Genomic DNA, 14941 nt, shown 5'->3' with positions numbered 1-14941 from the left:
ACAACTTGGTGAAACAGAGAGAGGCAGAAATCTCACAACATTCAAATTTCAGACAGATTCAGTGTTCAGAGATTTCAAGCACCAAGAATGAGACTCCACGTGCCCCTAACATTGGGAGGAACCAAGAACATCTTGAAACGTATTCCATTTTCCAGCCTATCCCGGGATGTATCTTTTATTACCACTGACGAGCATTCAACACAGTTGTTTTCTTCTCTTTCCATTTACTATTTTGACAAAGTTTCTGAAACCATAGTTCAGATGAACCTCTGCAAAAACAGGTCTACACCACATAAACAGGACTACAGGAAGCACTAGCAATGTGTCATACTGCCATTAATATCTGAGAATTTTACACTTTGCCCATAAATTGTCATGTATAGTTGAGCAGCTCCTCGTAACAAACATTGTGCAGACTTATCCTTATTTGTGTGCTCCAGGCTGGCATCTGGACAAGGTTCACAGCCAACAGGTTAAAAAGAATCACAGAATCATAAAATAGTTGGAAGAGACCTTAAAGATCATCTTGTTCCAACCCCCTGCCGTGGGCAGGGACACCTTCAACTAGACCAGGTTGCTCCAAGCCCCATCCAATCTGGCCTTGAACACTGCCAGGGGTGGGGATCCACAGCTTCTCTGGGCAACCTGTGCCAGGGCCTTACCACCCTCCTAGTAAAGAATTTTTTCTTAAAATCCAATCTAAATCTACTCTCAGTCTGAAGCCATTCTGCCTTGTCCTGTCACTACATGCACTGTGGAACAAATAACAGCCTGTTTCTAAAAGCCTGTACAGACAGCCCAACAATTTAATATTAAAAATATTCAAGAAAAAGGAGAAGAAATCCTTATTTTGACAGTCATCCCAAATAATAAGTTTCAGGGATAGAAAAATAAAAATAACATTTCATAACAAGTATTCATTTCATGAACAGCTTTAAAGCTATTTATGTTTTGCTTGGTAAATTCAGTACATAGGAAATTACTGTTATTATGTCCTAAAATATGCCCAATAGGGAAATTCTCCCAATCCACTGTACAGTGCCTTGTAAAGATCTGTCTGTTGACATGCCTTCATTTAAGGAAAAAAGAAAAGTTTGCCTTATTGTCCCAAAAGAAGGCTTTGTTGCCTATATTTGCACTGCTGTATGTGACAGGGCCAGGAGAAAGCTCAGAGCTGCTGATTGTCCACAGGGCTTAATTGTTAGCAGTTAATTGTTAGCAGGCTCTCAGCACAGGCCTGGCCCTTCCAACAGAGCCGCTTGGAAGACAAAGCTCTGCCAGAGTTCTGGGGGAGTACATGTGAGAGTTCCCAGTATTCCAAACAAGCACTGTGGACAAGATCACACTGGTTTGGCTTCTTCCCCAGGCAGAGTCCTCCAGCATTATCCAGGCAAGCTGTGCACTCTCCAACAAGCCCACACGCGCCATCGCACCGCACCACCACATGCGACATCTGCGGTTGGCACTGTGCGAACACCCAGCGTGGCAGTGTTCCACAGCACTCAGAATTTATTTCAGAGACTTCTAACTAGAAAAAATGCACACCAACACAAAAAAATAGATGTACTTAGGAATCACAGCAGAGCTACAGCAGGCAGAGAAAACCAACAGCCAAATATTACATGAAGCAGAGGCAACCAGGTAGTGCTCCATGGCAAGAGCCAGGCTGCAGTGCCCAGCAGGGCTTTATTTAGCAGTACATAGCTTTCTTTTTTGCCATCCAGTGATGGATTTTTTTCCCCCATCCAATCATTCCAGTGACTGTAAATTACTCCACTGACTTCCAGAAAATCAGCAGCCAGCACTATGCTCTCTTGTATCTGCTGATGCAAATGAGTTCAGCAACATCTCTGGAGATCCACTGGAATGTTTACAATGATGATCAGCTTAAAAATATCAGTGGTAAAATACTGTCTTCGATAATTACTGTTGCAGCCTTTTTCCCACCCTGTTTTTCACCACTCTTTTGATACCAAGAGGGTGTAAGATGCTTTCTGAGAAGATGAAGCAAAGTAAGGAGTGAACTTCCCTTCTCATCTCCTCTGGATGCTGATTCCTCAAGTCCAATAATGGAACATGATGCTTTGGTGATCAATAACTTTTTCTTTAAGAAGGCTTTTATTAAGAAGTGCAAAGGCAACTTGCATCATGTTAATTCTCCATAGCATTTCCACAGAATTCCTCTACTGTGGTATGAATTGCAATGTTTTCTGTGACATCGAACATTCATGGCTGATTTATTAGCATGTGATTATATTGTGCAACGAAATAGCACATGAAATTTCAGTTACTTGGTCTGAAAATAAGTCAGAATTTAACTGCTAAACAGTGTCTTTTGAATCATGAAGCCCGTGATAACAGACTCTGAACCTTTAAAAGGAGAAGGATGTTTCTTTTTTAGTGAATCTTCATTCACAAAGAACTTGGTTTCTTTCCTCGAGGTTAACAGAAAAATATAAACTTCAAGTTGAGGAATAACAACATCTTCTGGCCATTAAAAACAATACTTTGCTCAAGAGCAGATTTCTAAAAGCTGTTTCTATAAAAGTTAGAGAGTTGTGCAATGTATATCCCACTACACATTTTCTGCAAATCAAACTGCTGCAATACCATTAAGAAGCAGGAATCCTTCACAGACTCCAACCTGCAATAAGAGATTAAAAACCAGCTAGGCTGCAGCTACTGTGCATACATGTCCAGAAGCCATGTGATGTGCCAACAAGGGGGTTTGGATGGGACCATACTATCATTCAGAAGCAAAGTACCTTATTTAAGCTGCCTTTTTTTTTCTTTTTCAGATTGTGGTTTCACAAGAATTTTCAATTTAAGGTCAAAATCAGACTTGCAGCTTTTTCATGCACAGAGCTCCAACCACATAGAAGTTCAGTTTTACCAGTTACACTGCTCACATTATGAAGCAGCTCTGCATTCTTCCCTTTATTGTTTAGTCATGTTTTAACACTTGATAAATTTTGCTCTTAATTCTTTCTATGAGAGTTCTCATATGTGATCACCGGCAGAAAGAGACTCGTGCCTATCCTTTCAGTTGGTTGCAATTTTTTCCCCAGAACATTATGAGGCTGCAGATCCACAACTACTAAGCTCTTGGACAAAAAAAGGGCATTTTTTGTGCCTGGATTTTTGACACTAAGCATGAAAGTCTTGCCCCTTGCATATTTTCAGTAAGCTCCAAAATGACTCCATCACCCTTTCAGCCAAACATTACCTTCATATCAGTTTCTCTTGGAATGTGATCTTTGAAGTCCTCAATAGAACTTACAAGGAAAGGAATGTGGTAGGATAAGACCTAAGAGACACAAACACACACAAAATGAGAAAGATGACTTTCCAATGTTAATGATAAGTTAGACACTACCATTATTTTACTGGACTTATTTCCTTTTTAATCAATTTTTTTTAATGCATTTGAATTTGTTTGTGGATTTAAGACATTAAAGCTTAACAAATGCAAAAATCAAGCTGTTTCAGACAAAATGAAATAAAAGCTTTTAAAATGTACTAAACACAGAGAACATTGAGAGGCAATGTTCTAAGCTAAACCCTGTATGTTTTAATGTAACATTTCTCTGAACAGTACTCAAAAAGTAGATTCCCCCACCCCAACTTGCAGTTCAAAGTTATGGCTGAGTATTGCCAATTTACCCACATTTTTAAGAGGTAGCATCCCTAAACAGTGAAGCTTCAAACCTCCTGTCATTCCATTAAATTAAATACAATGAAAACAATTAAGAACATATTTTGTTCTTCCTTACATCTCTAAGTGCTTCCTGTGCCAATGATCGGAAAGACAAGATAACACCAATAATTGTCATTCTCTTCAAAACACTGTCAACAGCTGAAAGGAGAACAGTTAACAAAGTGCTGATTAGAAACTCAATTCTTCAAATAAGAGAAAGAAAATATTTAACAAAGTACAGAAAACAACAAGGTACTGAAATAATGGCATTCCTTAAAAGAGCCAAAATAAACAGTGCTAAAGCAGGCTTTTATAGCTGAATCCACAGTGGGATTTTCAGTAGAAGACTATCACGTTAACCACGTCAGGAATGAAACCTGGTACACACAGGTGTCAGTGCTGGATGCCAACACTGGTTCAGTGCTTTCTTGAGGCCAAAAATGTCTCTTTATAATAATTTATATTTTTTTTGCTATAGCTATGAGATGCTCAAAGCTCATCACTGCTATAATGCCCATGCACTAATTAACACTGAAATCTCACTTTATCTGTATGTGAGAAGACTAGAAAAGTTTGAAAAGATCCACCAGTTTACACGATCTCACGTACATTTTGCTGCTTCTGTATGCTTAACACAGAGAAATTAATTTTTCTCATTTTCTTTACAAAGACAACTATAAAAAGCAACTCAGTGTGTTTAGAAGGACCCACAGGATAATCTTTTAAAGAGCGCTGCCATCTGGTCTGGCTTGTCGAAGCTGGTCCTCATCTGTGTTAGAACTTCAACATTCTCCACCACGAGTTTCTATAAAGAAGCAAGGATTCAAGTCAGCTACAGATTTCAACATGTTAACTGGGTAAATGCCTGATTCAGGATATTTTGGCCCAGTAGAAAGGCAACTAACCCCATGGGGTACAGATATCCCCCCTGTGTTCACAATGGGATAAAATATCAATATTATCTTCAGGCAATACTCTACACAAAAGCAAGCTCTGAATCAAACCCCAGAGCATTAGATATCCCTTGGAACGTGATTTTTTATACTGAGCAATGTGTACTACTTCTTAAAGCAAAGGAATGAAACTCAGTAAAACCAGACAATAGCTCCTAGTGGCATTCAGCTTTTCATAAGAAAAGTATACAGGTATCAATAAAAATGCAAATTCACAAACTAATCCATTCTTTTGGGGTGCTCCTTGTAACAGACAGATAACATACAAATGCCAAAAATTATGTTTTGCCATTGTTTCTGCCTGTCAAAAACTTCCTACCAAAACTTCTGTGTCAGTTTTCCACCAGAAGTTCTCACCAAGATTTTCCCACTGGAGTTTTCCTGCCAAAAGATCCTAGTATTGTTCATAGTTATCATATCTCTGCGAACATCTGAATAGGGCTATGTGCCAAGAAACCACACACAACACTATAAAAGATGAGGAAAAGTTTGGGAAGAGCAGGGAAAGAGGAATAGAAGAGAGAGTTGGCTATAACCGCTAACTCGCCCTCGCCCTCTGCCTTGCCCTCACCTTTCCTTCTGCCGCCTGGAAGCTGCCTGTCCGAGACTGGACCTCTGCCGCCTCGGAGTGGACCGAGACCCACCGTGCTACCCGTGTGAGTTTTTCCACTCTGACCATATTTCTGAGGGCTGAGAAGTGCATAACGAGACCTCTGGGCGGCCCCACGCCCAGTGTGAGCAGCATAAGCTGCAGAGAGGCCCACATCCTGGCTACATTCCAGAGAACTAAGACCCCCCTGCAGCTAAAGAGATAACATCACATCGAAAGCAGCAGAGACCAGAGGAAAAAAAAAAAGGCAAAAATTGCTTCTCTCTCTTCCCCACTTCACAGATCAGCTCAGACGAAAAGGTAGTTTTTTGGTGGTAATCTTTTTCTCTGTTTCTAAAAGTAATCTTAGCATTTTCTAATCTTTTCTTATTTTTTCCTCTTTCTCTTTGCATCTCTTAGCAATTAATAAAACAGTTTTGGTATCAACAGATAACTTGTATGAGTTTTAATGTTGCTCAAGGGAATATTCGAAAACAAAAATTCTTTCTGCAATATTTTAGCAGATTGTAACACTCCTTTCACTAGTTATGCTGAAATTTAATGTTGGTAAAATTGAAAAATAGAATCAAGAATGTAAGAGTTAGACTGTTCAATCTTGATGCAGTTTACTTGAAATTTTTTTCCATTATAATATAAAATAAAAACAAAGATATTCATTCAAGTTCCAACACCTTAGCCTGAAACAGTTAAATGCAGTAGTTTTCATGTCAGTTTGACCAAATGAAAAGAAAATATGTCCCTATTTCTGATTTTTAACAGCTCTCATACATGCAACCTGTAGCATTAGGGTAAATGTAATAACTTTCCTGAAATCATTCTCTAAACACGTATCAGATTTAGTTTTACATTATAGAGATTGCATAATCACACCTATAAAATGTCACATCCAAAAAGGATTCTTGTTAATAGAGGAACTTATGTTGTGCCAAGCAGTATTTTTAAACTCTCTTCAAGCAAGAATAGGGTAGTTTATTCTTACCAAAAATATTTTTGCAATCTGAATGCATAGTACCTTATTTCAGAAATGGAAAATACGATTATCTCTCTTTAGACAGAGGGCAACCAATGGCTAAGGAAATTTAGATCTTTTGTGTTCTTCTTAAAATTGAAGAAAGCTTTTCCTTTTGTTTGAAGATTTCCATTAGTTCTTTGAATACTAAGCAATATCAAGGTAAAAAAGATGGAAGGAGAAACCAAGATATGCTGGGTTGGGGGTGGTATTCCAAAGTGATTATCAGTAGTTTTCTTTTTCAAGTGGATGCATTCCAATCCGTCTTAATTATCAGAGGAGGCAGCAGGAAAAATTAACATTCATTAAATATGTAGACCTATAAGCTATTCCCATAAGCTCAAGTCCACCCATAATCCACCCAGTGGATCTAATTTTTTTCTTGTCACCTTCACTCAGAAGCAAGGAAAGAAGGAAGCTACCCAAAATGCAGCAAACTAACCAACTAGAAGAATTTTCAAGGTCCCTTCCAACCCAAACCATTTGATGATGATCAATGTGTGCACATGTGCACACACACAAGACATACAGGGTGTACTTCTGTGCTGAAAGCCAAAGCAAAACTGGTTTGCACTGACATCAAGATAGGCAATTTTAAACCAAGAGATGCATCAGAACTTGGTAGATCTGTGGCATTTTAATTTAAATCCCTCAAAACTCACCAGAAGGCAATATTGAGGGCAATAGCCCATGCACATTATTATTGAGTCAAGCTTTCAGCTTCACAAAGAATAACCAGTATATTAGTTAAGATTTAAAAGGAACAGGCTGGCATGTAGTTCAGTCACTTCAATGAGGCAATTTTCCCCTTCCTTGCCCCAGTCTTAAACTTCAGATATAAAACCAACGCCTGGTCCCACTGTGGGAAGCAAAGCAAGAATGTTGAACCCTACTCTTAATGAAGTCCCCATCCTATTCTCTTCTTGCTTTCTTCCCCCAAACACAGATGCTTCTCAGTACTCTCTTGCTAAGCCAACTGCATCTCAGCCAAAGAGATGAGCATTTTATTACTTCATTTTTTCCCTCCAAACACATGGATCTACATTATGCTATGGTTACCCTCAGCAGCATCAGAAAACAAGAGATTTCAGACAGAATTTCAAGTTCCTTTTAAAAAAATACAGAGCTCCAGTGTAAATTGTGTTGATTTTGAGGAAGTATGACGACTCCTCAGTAAATGCACAATTAGAGCAGCAACAAACATCTGCCCTGTGCTTTACTTGAAACGTGGCACCTTGGAAAGCATGAGCAGCCCCTCTCCTTAAGCTTAAGTGAATAAAAGGCTTCAAACCTTTTGGGGTATCACACATCCCAGCCACTCAGCAGCACTGCAATTCAGGTGTTTACAGAGGGAACAAGACCTCTGAAACTGTAACATGGGATGTATCAAAAACACAGACTTTTAAAAGGCCTGGTCTGTTAATAATAATAAGTTATTGAAGGAAAAAAAAATGAAAGTTCCTTAGATCTCTGAAGTATTCATACACATTTTTAAAAACACAGCATGCAGGAATAGTTACAAAAAACTCCTTACTGTAATTAGTGGTTAGATATACTGAAAATTAAGAGATGTAATAACAACGTGGAATTAAATTTGGAAACGACACTAAAAGAAAAAGTCATATGAAAAGCCAATCTATGCCAATTAGTGACATTTTAATAGTATGACTATCCTGGAAAAGTAGTACATATTATTAAATTCATTAAAACCTCTTTCCAGGAAGAGTTAATTACATAGGCAGCAAGTAGGTCCCCTGTCATTGTCTGCTGTTTTGAATATACGTTAATTAACTTCCTTGATATGCCAGTACGTCCAATTTTTTTTCATGGCACCAACTTTATTATTTGCCTGTGTTGCTGTAGATATGAGGTTTATTTATCAGAACACAGACATTTATAATAAATGGTTACTGCTGAGGCAGAGGGAAAAATACATCTAAAACTGAGGAAAGCTAACAAAGAAAAAATGACCTCAAGTCTCCCATCCACGTAGACTAAACAATAGAGGCTAACACACATGGTAAAGAAAGTAAGTCCTTAGAGATAAGCAAGATAAATTTGAGATTTTCATCCTAAGTTTGAAGAGTCTTGGGCAAGGCTTCACAAGCACCTGGAGATCTTAAAAATCATTGTTCTTTTCGCTGATGATACAAAGAGACTTGACTCCTAACTTAGGGTATCCAACACAGAAATCTAATGTAGTCTGCACTGTGGGATACACAGGTACTACATGTGCAAACAAACTACCAAAAAAAAAAAAGGAGTAAAATTCACAGCTTTATCAGTTTGATGCAGTCATTTCAAACAAATGGCATGCAGAAGCATAGCTAAGAAAACCACCTGCCCTTCCACCCAGCAGTTTCCCCAAGGTTACCTTAAGCTCAGCAACCTGTGACGAGATGTGCCACATCAGGCTTTCACTGAGGAACTTCATGCCATACGGTCCCAGAAGTTCAGACAGGGCTCTCATTTCTGAGAAATAAAAGAAAATGTTCTACTTCAAACATTCCTCCTTCACTTCATTTGCAGCCCATGGTGTATCTAGCGATGGTGTTTGAAGTGCAAAAATGCTTTCCCCTGAAGCAGAGTTTTAGATACAAGAACTTGTATGGTAATGGAACTGAAGCTGTAGTCACCCATACGTCAAATACTCACCTGTGTAGCTTACATGCAACAACTCCAATATGACCAAAAATTGGAAAAGCAAAACAAGAGGCAGCATGAATAAAAAGTACTTAAAATACTACTGAAAGCTAACAAATGTTAACTTTAAGACTTAACTGTTATTCCAATAACAGTTGCTCTAAGAGCTGCTGTTATTCCAATTACTGAAGCAATACAGTAGCTATCCCTCACAAACATTCAGGAGAAATATCAAAGTTTACCTGATATGTCAGAATATTCCTCAGCATTGAATGTCAACTCATTTTCTGTAGGCAAATTCACAAATGCCTTCATGGCTGGGAAATACGCTATGTGACCATTGCTGACTTGCCGCAGCAAAGTTTCCAAATACCTTATCAAAAAGGGAAAAAGTTTTAGATGAAAAGACACATATTCATGGATACCTTATACAGATAAAGCATAGCTGTGTGACAAGGGACAGCAAAGCCCACAAACCAAAGTTTTATTTTTATAGTTCAACTGATGCCTGTATCTTACTCTACATCTTGTCCCTATAAAAAGTGAATTTCACAACAGGCAAACCTTAAACTGCTTTTAACAGGTATTGAGAGAAATAAACTTGTGATGTTGGAAACTTAAGAAAATGTAAATAACTCCACTTCTCCAATTCCAGATTTTTCATTAACAAAAAAAACCCCCACAAAAACCTCTAAAAAATTTGTAACGAGCACTCATGTAATGACTTACCAATTTGTGTACAGACTGGTAATGGTTGGCTCACCATGACTGTCTAAATGCTGGGTTTGCTGAAGCAGGACGTTGTTAAACACTCGGGTAATGTCGATCTGTACATAATTTTCTATTGACTGCAGGACTGTCATATAGGCTCTCACACTGGTCAACAGCTCTGAAGGTTTTGCAATCTCTTGTGTTGCTTGGTTATACATAGTCATTCCAACAATTGACCTTTCAGAAGCAAAAGAATTTGAAACAAATGAATTCATTTATTAGTAAAATTCAACAAAGATGCAGCTTTCAATAGAATACACTGAATGGTTTGGGTTTGAAGGGATCTTAAAGACCATCAAGTTCCAACTGCCCTGCCACGGGCAGGGACACCTTTCACTAGACCAGGTCACTCAGAGTTCCATCCAGCCCTGCCTGGAACACATCCGAGGATGGAAAATTTTCATTTTACTTGAATACTTCTCCAATCTGCAAGTATAAAACTCCAATCAACGCAAATACTACACTAGCACTTTTAAAAACAGTTCTGGATGCCAAAGACAACTGTTTCTGTGGTTCCAGCAAAAATTTCGTGACACTAAGAATACTCACCGAGCCTTTTTTCAGTAAAGCTTTTTTCCCCCCTTGAATATATACATATGAGCAATCCCCACTGCACAAGACTTAGACAACAACTATTTTGGTAAACAGATTACTGTTAAAAGTCTCTTAAAATGTAAAACTTCTGGGAAATGCAATCATGTATTGAAGTGTTCAAAGCATATTAACTAAGGCAAAAATTATTTGACCAAAGCTGCTGTCACAGTTTTAGTTTGAAATATCTGTAGAAAACCCACATACCTATAGTAAGGTATGAATTAAAAATATATCTGTTAAGTAAATAAATAGGAATCCTATTAATGAAAAACAAATCTCCCTTTAGCTAACACAGTGATTTTTATCTTTAACCAAAAAGTCCAGACATACTTTAATTGGTTCAAATTCGCACTATAAATAAAACTAGGCTTCTAGTAATAGATGTTCTATACATTAGGAAAGCTTTCAAGCTAGAGCAGAACTGCATGAAGGACTGTGTATTGCTTTTTACAGGGGGCATGGGCTTGAGTCAGTATGTCCCTGAAACCAGGCCCTCAAGCAAACAGTATCATGGGGTCATTAAAAGCAAAGTCTTCTTAGTAAACAGATACTTGTTGTAGTGTTCACTTTAAGCTTATAATGGTCTCAGACTTTCAGAGCTAAGCTTTTAAGTGGTATGTGCTTTTCAAAGGCAAGAACAGCAAGAACGACAACAAAATCGGTAGATTCCTTCCTTCATCAGAGGTGAACAGGAGTTATTCTGGAGGAGAACATCAGATTATTTAAAGTAATGCTTTTGCTGCTATTTCGATATATGTAAATAAGTACTTCCAACAGTTTGCTTCTGAGGCAGTCTCTTATTTCAAAATCAATTCAAAATTGGTATAATAACAAGATCAAGTGGCATCGCTCTAGTCCAATCACACATGAGCAGGTTAAAAGAGTAAACAAATCCAAACAGTAAAACACTATGTTAAAAGGGAAACTGTAAGCCTTTGAAAGAAATGCCACTTAAAGATCTGACAAATAATTATAAATGGAACATTTAATTTGTTTGGCTGACAAGTCTTATTTCTTTCATGAGGCAACTAAAAGGAAAGCAGCCTCTGACAGTCATCTGCCTGTCACTTCAGCCCCAGTTCACAAGCAAAAAATTAAAATAAGCACAAGTGATCAACACTGGTTTAAGTTCACAAACCTGAAGATAAGAGCTGACTTTCATGAAGTTATCTTCACTTTTATGCTACCTGGTCTTACTTGAAAGACTGGAATGCTCCAGTGCCCTAATACTATGTACTATGTCTTGACTGCTTGAAATATATAACTAGTAATTTTTGGCATAAAATACATCTAGGATAGCTGGGTGGTTTAAAATGAAGTCCTCTCCAGCAGCTGCCATTTGCCTATTTCTGTAAAAAATGATGTTAAGATCAAAGTAAGAACAGGCAGGAATACTAACTGGCAACATTTTTTTGTTAAAAAAAGTAACCAAAACATCTTTTCAGTTGGCTTTGTCAGGTCTTGAGTTCTGATTTTTAGGTTTCCTTTCAGCAAGGCAGTGGAAGTGAACTCAAACACTCGAAACAATCCAGCACTGTGCAAAAGAATGGTGGGAAGATAAGTCTTTATAAATGCCTATAGACAGATGTCACCAACTCCCACAAAATACATAGGACTAGGAATGCAGGATCTGGCTCTTAAACAGATGATTTGCATTTTAACACATTTTAAGACAGGAAATGACAATTGTCTATGTCTGTACATGTAACTTAATAATCATTTAGTTGGAATTTTACTCATCATTTTCTTAAGCCACTTTTAAACTCTTGTTTAATGTAGTAAGTATACAGTATTTCCAACATAAATCAGCAAGGGATTATCTTGTGCATCAATGCTTGTAACTCTACAATATTTCTTACTTGGTAAAGCGGATTTCCAGGTGAGACGTTAAATATTCCCTCGGGGTAAATGTGTGTTCCCAAACCACCATGTTCGGTACATAATTGATTGAGAAGCAGAGCTCAGAAAGTGCAGTGTGCAGTTTGTCCAGGCTTTAAGAACAGACAACAGGAAATTAAGGAAAACATTTAATGTAACATAAGCACACGTTATCATGGAAAGCACACGCTGAACGGACAAGGTCTCAAAAGCAGGTACAGGTCTAACTCTTCATTATTGTCTTCTGCTTTGAGGCACTTGTCTAGCATATTTAAAACCAGTATTTTGGCTAAGAACACATCCTGCATATTGATCTGCATCACGTAGAGCGATATGAGATTTTTTTAATATATATACACGTCTTTTTTTTTCCCCCCCTCAAAAGAACAGATTGGTGTTTATTCCCTAACTGAGCTTAGCAATACAAGTAATATTTGCCATGAGCCAGTACTAAAAACAAAAAAAACATTGGGGGAGGGAATCTTAAGCTACAAGTAAGCTCTTTTCTCTCAACTTCTCTAATCTTTACAGTGATGTCTTTGAATTTTTAGGATTTTTAGCTTTTTGTAGATTTTAAAGTAGCTGTGTAGCAAATGTAGATTTTTAGCATAATTATATAGTCTGTCACACTTTAGGGTTGGGTAAGTGTAAACTACAACTCTATTACCCTATTTCATATCACATTTTCTAAATTCTTTGAGTTTGTTTAGACTCCTTCCAAGGTAGGCCTTCATTCTAAGAACATTTGCACCCCAGGCCCGAACAACAAGATGCCATCACAGACAAAGAAACCTTCGAGCTCAGAACCTTGGAGAAGCTCCAAAGGACGGTAATGTGTTGGGAAGAAGAGGAAGAGGAGGTCAAAAGGGGTCTTAGGACCCCCAAATCAAATTCTGAAGAGGCGTGGCAGGGGGAGGATCTGGGGAGCAGACAGTTCTGGGATTGGATGGATAACACCATAAACTGTGGAACCCCTGGACACAGTATCTCCTTGCATGGTGTACTCCTTGCACCATGAAGGCCTTCATTAAAGGACTGCTCTCTGTCTTATCTCTACTAAGTTAAATTTGCCTGGAGATTTTTTTTGGCTCCCAGTCTTAAGGCAACAACAGTTCTCTGATGTTTGGTTGTTGCAACTGTAGCAAAACTACTTCCCCTTCATCAGTGTGTGTGTGTGTGTGTTTAGGCACTCCCAGCCGCAACACTAAACATTTCTTGTTTCCTTCTTTTAGTTTCCTTCCTCTTCACACTCTATCACACTACCATCCTGTCCCCTGAGCTCTCCTAACACCTACCTTATACCCATTCCTACCCTCTCATCTCTTACACTCCAAACTGTATTTATTAACCTTTCCTCTTCTTTCAGGTGTTTGGTTTTTTTTTTTTTTTGCTTTTGCTATTGATTTATTGCTATTCTCAATTTTTCTGCAGTCACTAGAGCCACAACTCCAACTCAGGAGACAAAGGTAGCCAACAGAGGAGCCAAAGGAGCCAAAGAGTAGCAACAACTGTCTGCCCAGCCTACACTTAACAGTGCTAAGCAGGGCAGAATCAAAGATGCCATCCACTCCTTGTACTCACATTCCCACAGCAATTAATATGACTATTGAGGAAGCCTAGCTACAACAGCAAAGGGATCCTTTCTGTTCAGGAAAGAAAACAGCCAAGGGGATAAATTCAAGAGACACACATTCCTATTGCTCTGTGTAACAGAACTCAGCCACTATACAAGGTACAGAAGCATCATATGCTCACAAACTACTAAGCTGCCATATTTACAGTCAATTAAACTTGAAAAAATAAAGCAAAAAGCATTCAGTATGTAAAACACATATGTTTTGACTTGGGATTCAAGGTGCAAGGAAGAGAAGAGGTGGCTTACTTTGTCACAACCAATCTGTTTTTCCTCATGCTTTCTACTCCTGGTTTCTCCCTTTCAGGTTCTCCTTTCTTGCCAGTCTGTTTTTTTGACTTCTTGTTCACTGCTTGACTGATAGTTTTGGCACAATGCTTTGGCAGCAACTAATAAACAAAAAGAAATAGGTCCTCCAAATTAAAATCCCATTTTTTAGCAGACTTCATAACAGAAGTTACACATGCTTCCTTTGACTAAGAACTACACAATTCTAGTATTAAAAATTCTTTTTCAAACTACCTTGAATTTCATAAAAGAAAACTGCCCCAAAACACAGAGAAAAAAAGTGAACAGGAAGCAGAACCCTAAAAATTCAGAAAGTTGAACTGAGAAAAATCTCAAAGGAGAATTAAAATAGACACAACCACACTCACCTGGTCACTCAATGTACATTGTTCTGTGCAAATGTCTGTGATAAGATTTCGAGCTTGCTTAGCCATTTCATCCAAGAACATGTTACACAAGGAAAGGCTACGATCACCAATATGATGTCTCTGTTAAAAGGGATAAATGGAAGCAGGATTTTCAGTTTCCCATCAGTCCCACGACTAACACACAAACCACACTGTACGCAAGAGAACAGTTCACTGAGTCATATAACCAGGGTATGAGGAATAATAAATTAATTAGCCCTCAATAATATTGACACTGGGATATTATTTCTCTTTGGAAGCAATTTGAACCATGACATTGTCAAAGTCACCGACATGACATACTATCATTAAAAATATTTTCTGTAAAAGGAGGTAAAAAAAGATTTTTAACAAGTAGGTTTTCATGCTTAATTTTGGAGCAAACCTACTTTAACGTGTCCAATTACCAAGGTCTCTCTGAATGTCCTCTTCATTAATTTGTGCCAGCACTAAATCTA

At 38.1% G+C, this 14941-nt stretch overlaps 1 protein-coding gene across 4 annotated transcripts in view; it reads right to left on the bottom strand.

Moving 5' to 3' along the window:
• NCKAP1 (NCK associated protein 1) overlaps positions 1 to 14941 on the bottom strand; it is a 60872-nt gene that overhangs the window by 9632 nt on the left and 36299 nt on the right. For all 4 annotated transcript variants that reach the window (XM_032693817.1, XM_032693816.1, XM_032693819.1 and 1 more), the window contains 9 exons: positions 14445 to 14564; positions 14038 to 14177; positions 12137 to 12268; positions 9642 to 9860; positions 9155 to 9285; positions 8644 to 8741; positions 4409 to 4502; positions 3774 to 3856; positions 3227 to 3307 (listed from right to left, as the gene is read on the bottom strand). In XM_032693817.1, coding sequence (XP_032549708.1) covers positions 3227 to 3307; positions 3774 to 3856; positions 4409 to 4502; positions 8644 to 8741; positions 9155 to 9285; positions 9642 to 9860; positions 12137 to 12268; positions 14038 to 14177; positions 14445 to 14564 — 1098 coding nt within the window. The remainder of the gene's footprint in view (positions 1 to 3226; positions 3308 to 3773; positions 3857 to 4408; positions 4503 to 8643; positions 8742 to 9154; positions 9286 to 9641; positions 9861 to 12136; positions 12269 to 14037; positions 14178 to 14444; positions 14565 to 14941) is intronic.

This window comes from Chiroxiphia lanceolata, chromosome 7, assembly GCF_009829145.1.
Source record: "Chiroxiphia lanceolata isolate bChiLan1 chromosome 7, bChiLan1.pri, whole genome shotgun sequence".
NCBI classification, from domain to species: Eukaryota; Metazoa; Chordata; class Aves; order Passeriformes; family Pipridae; genus Chiroxiphia; species Chiroxiphia lanceolata.
This window is presented reverse-complemented; position numbering and strand designations above follow the sequence as displayed.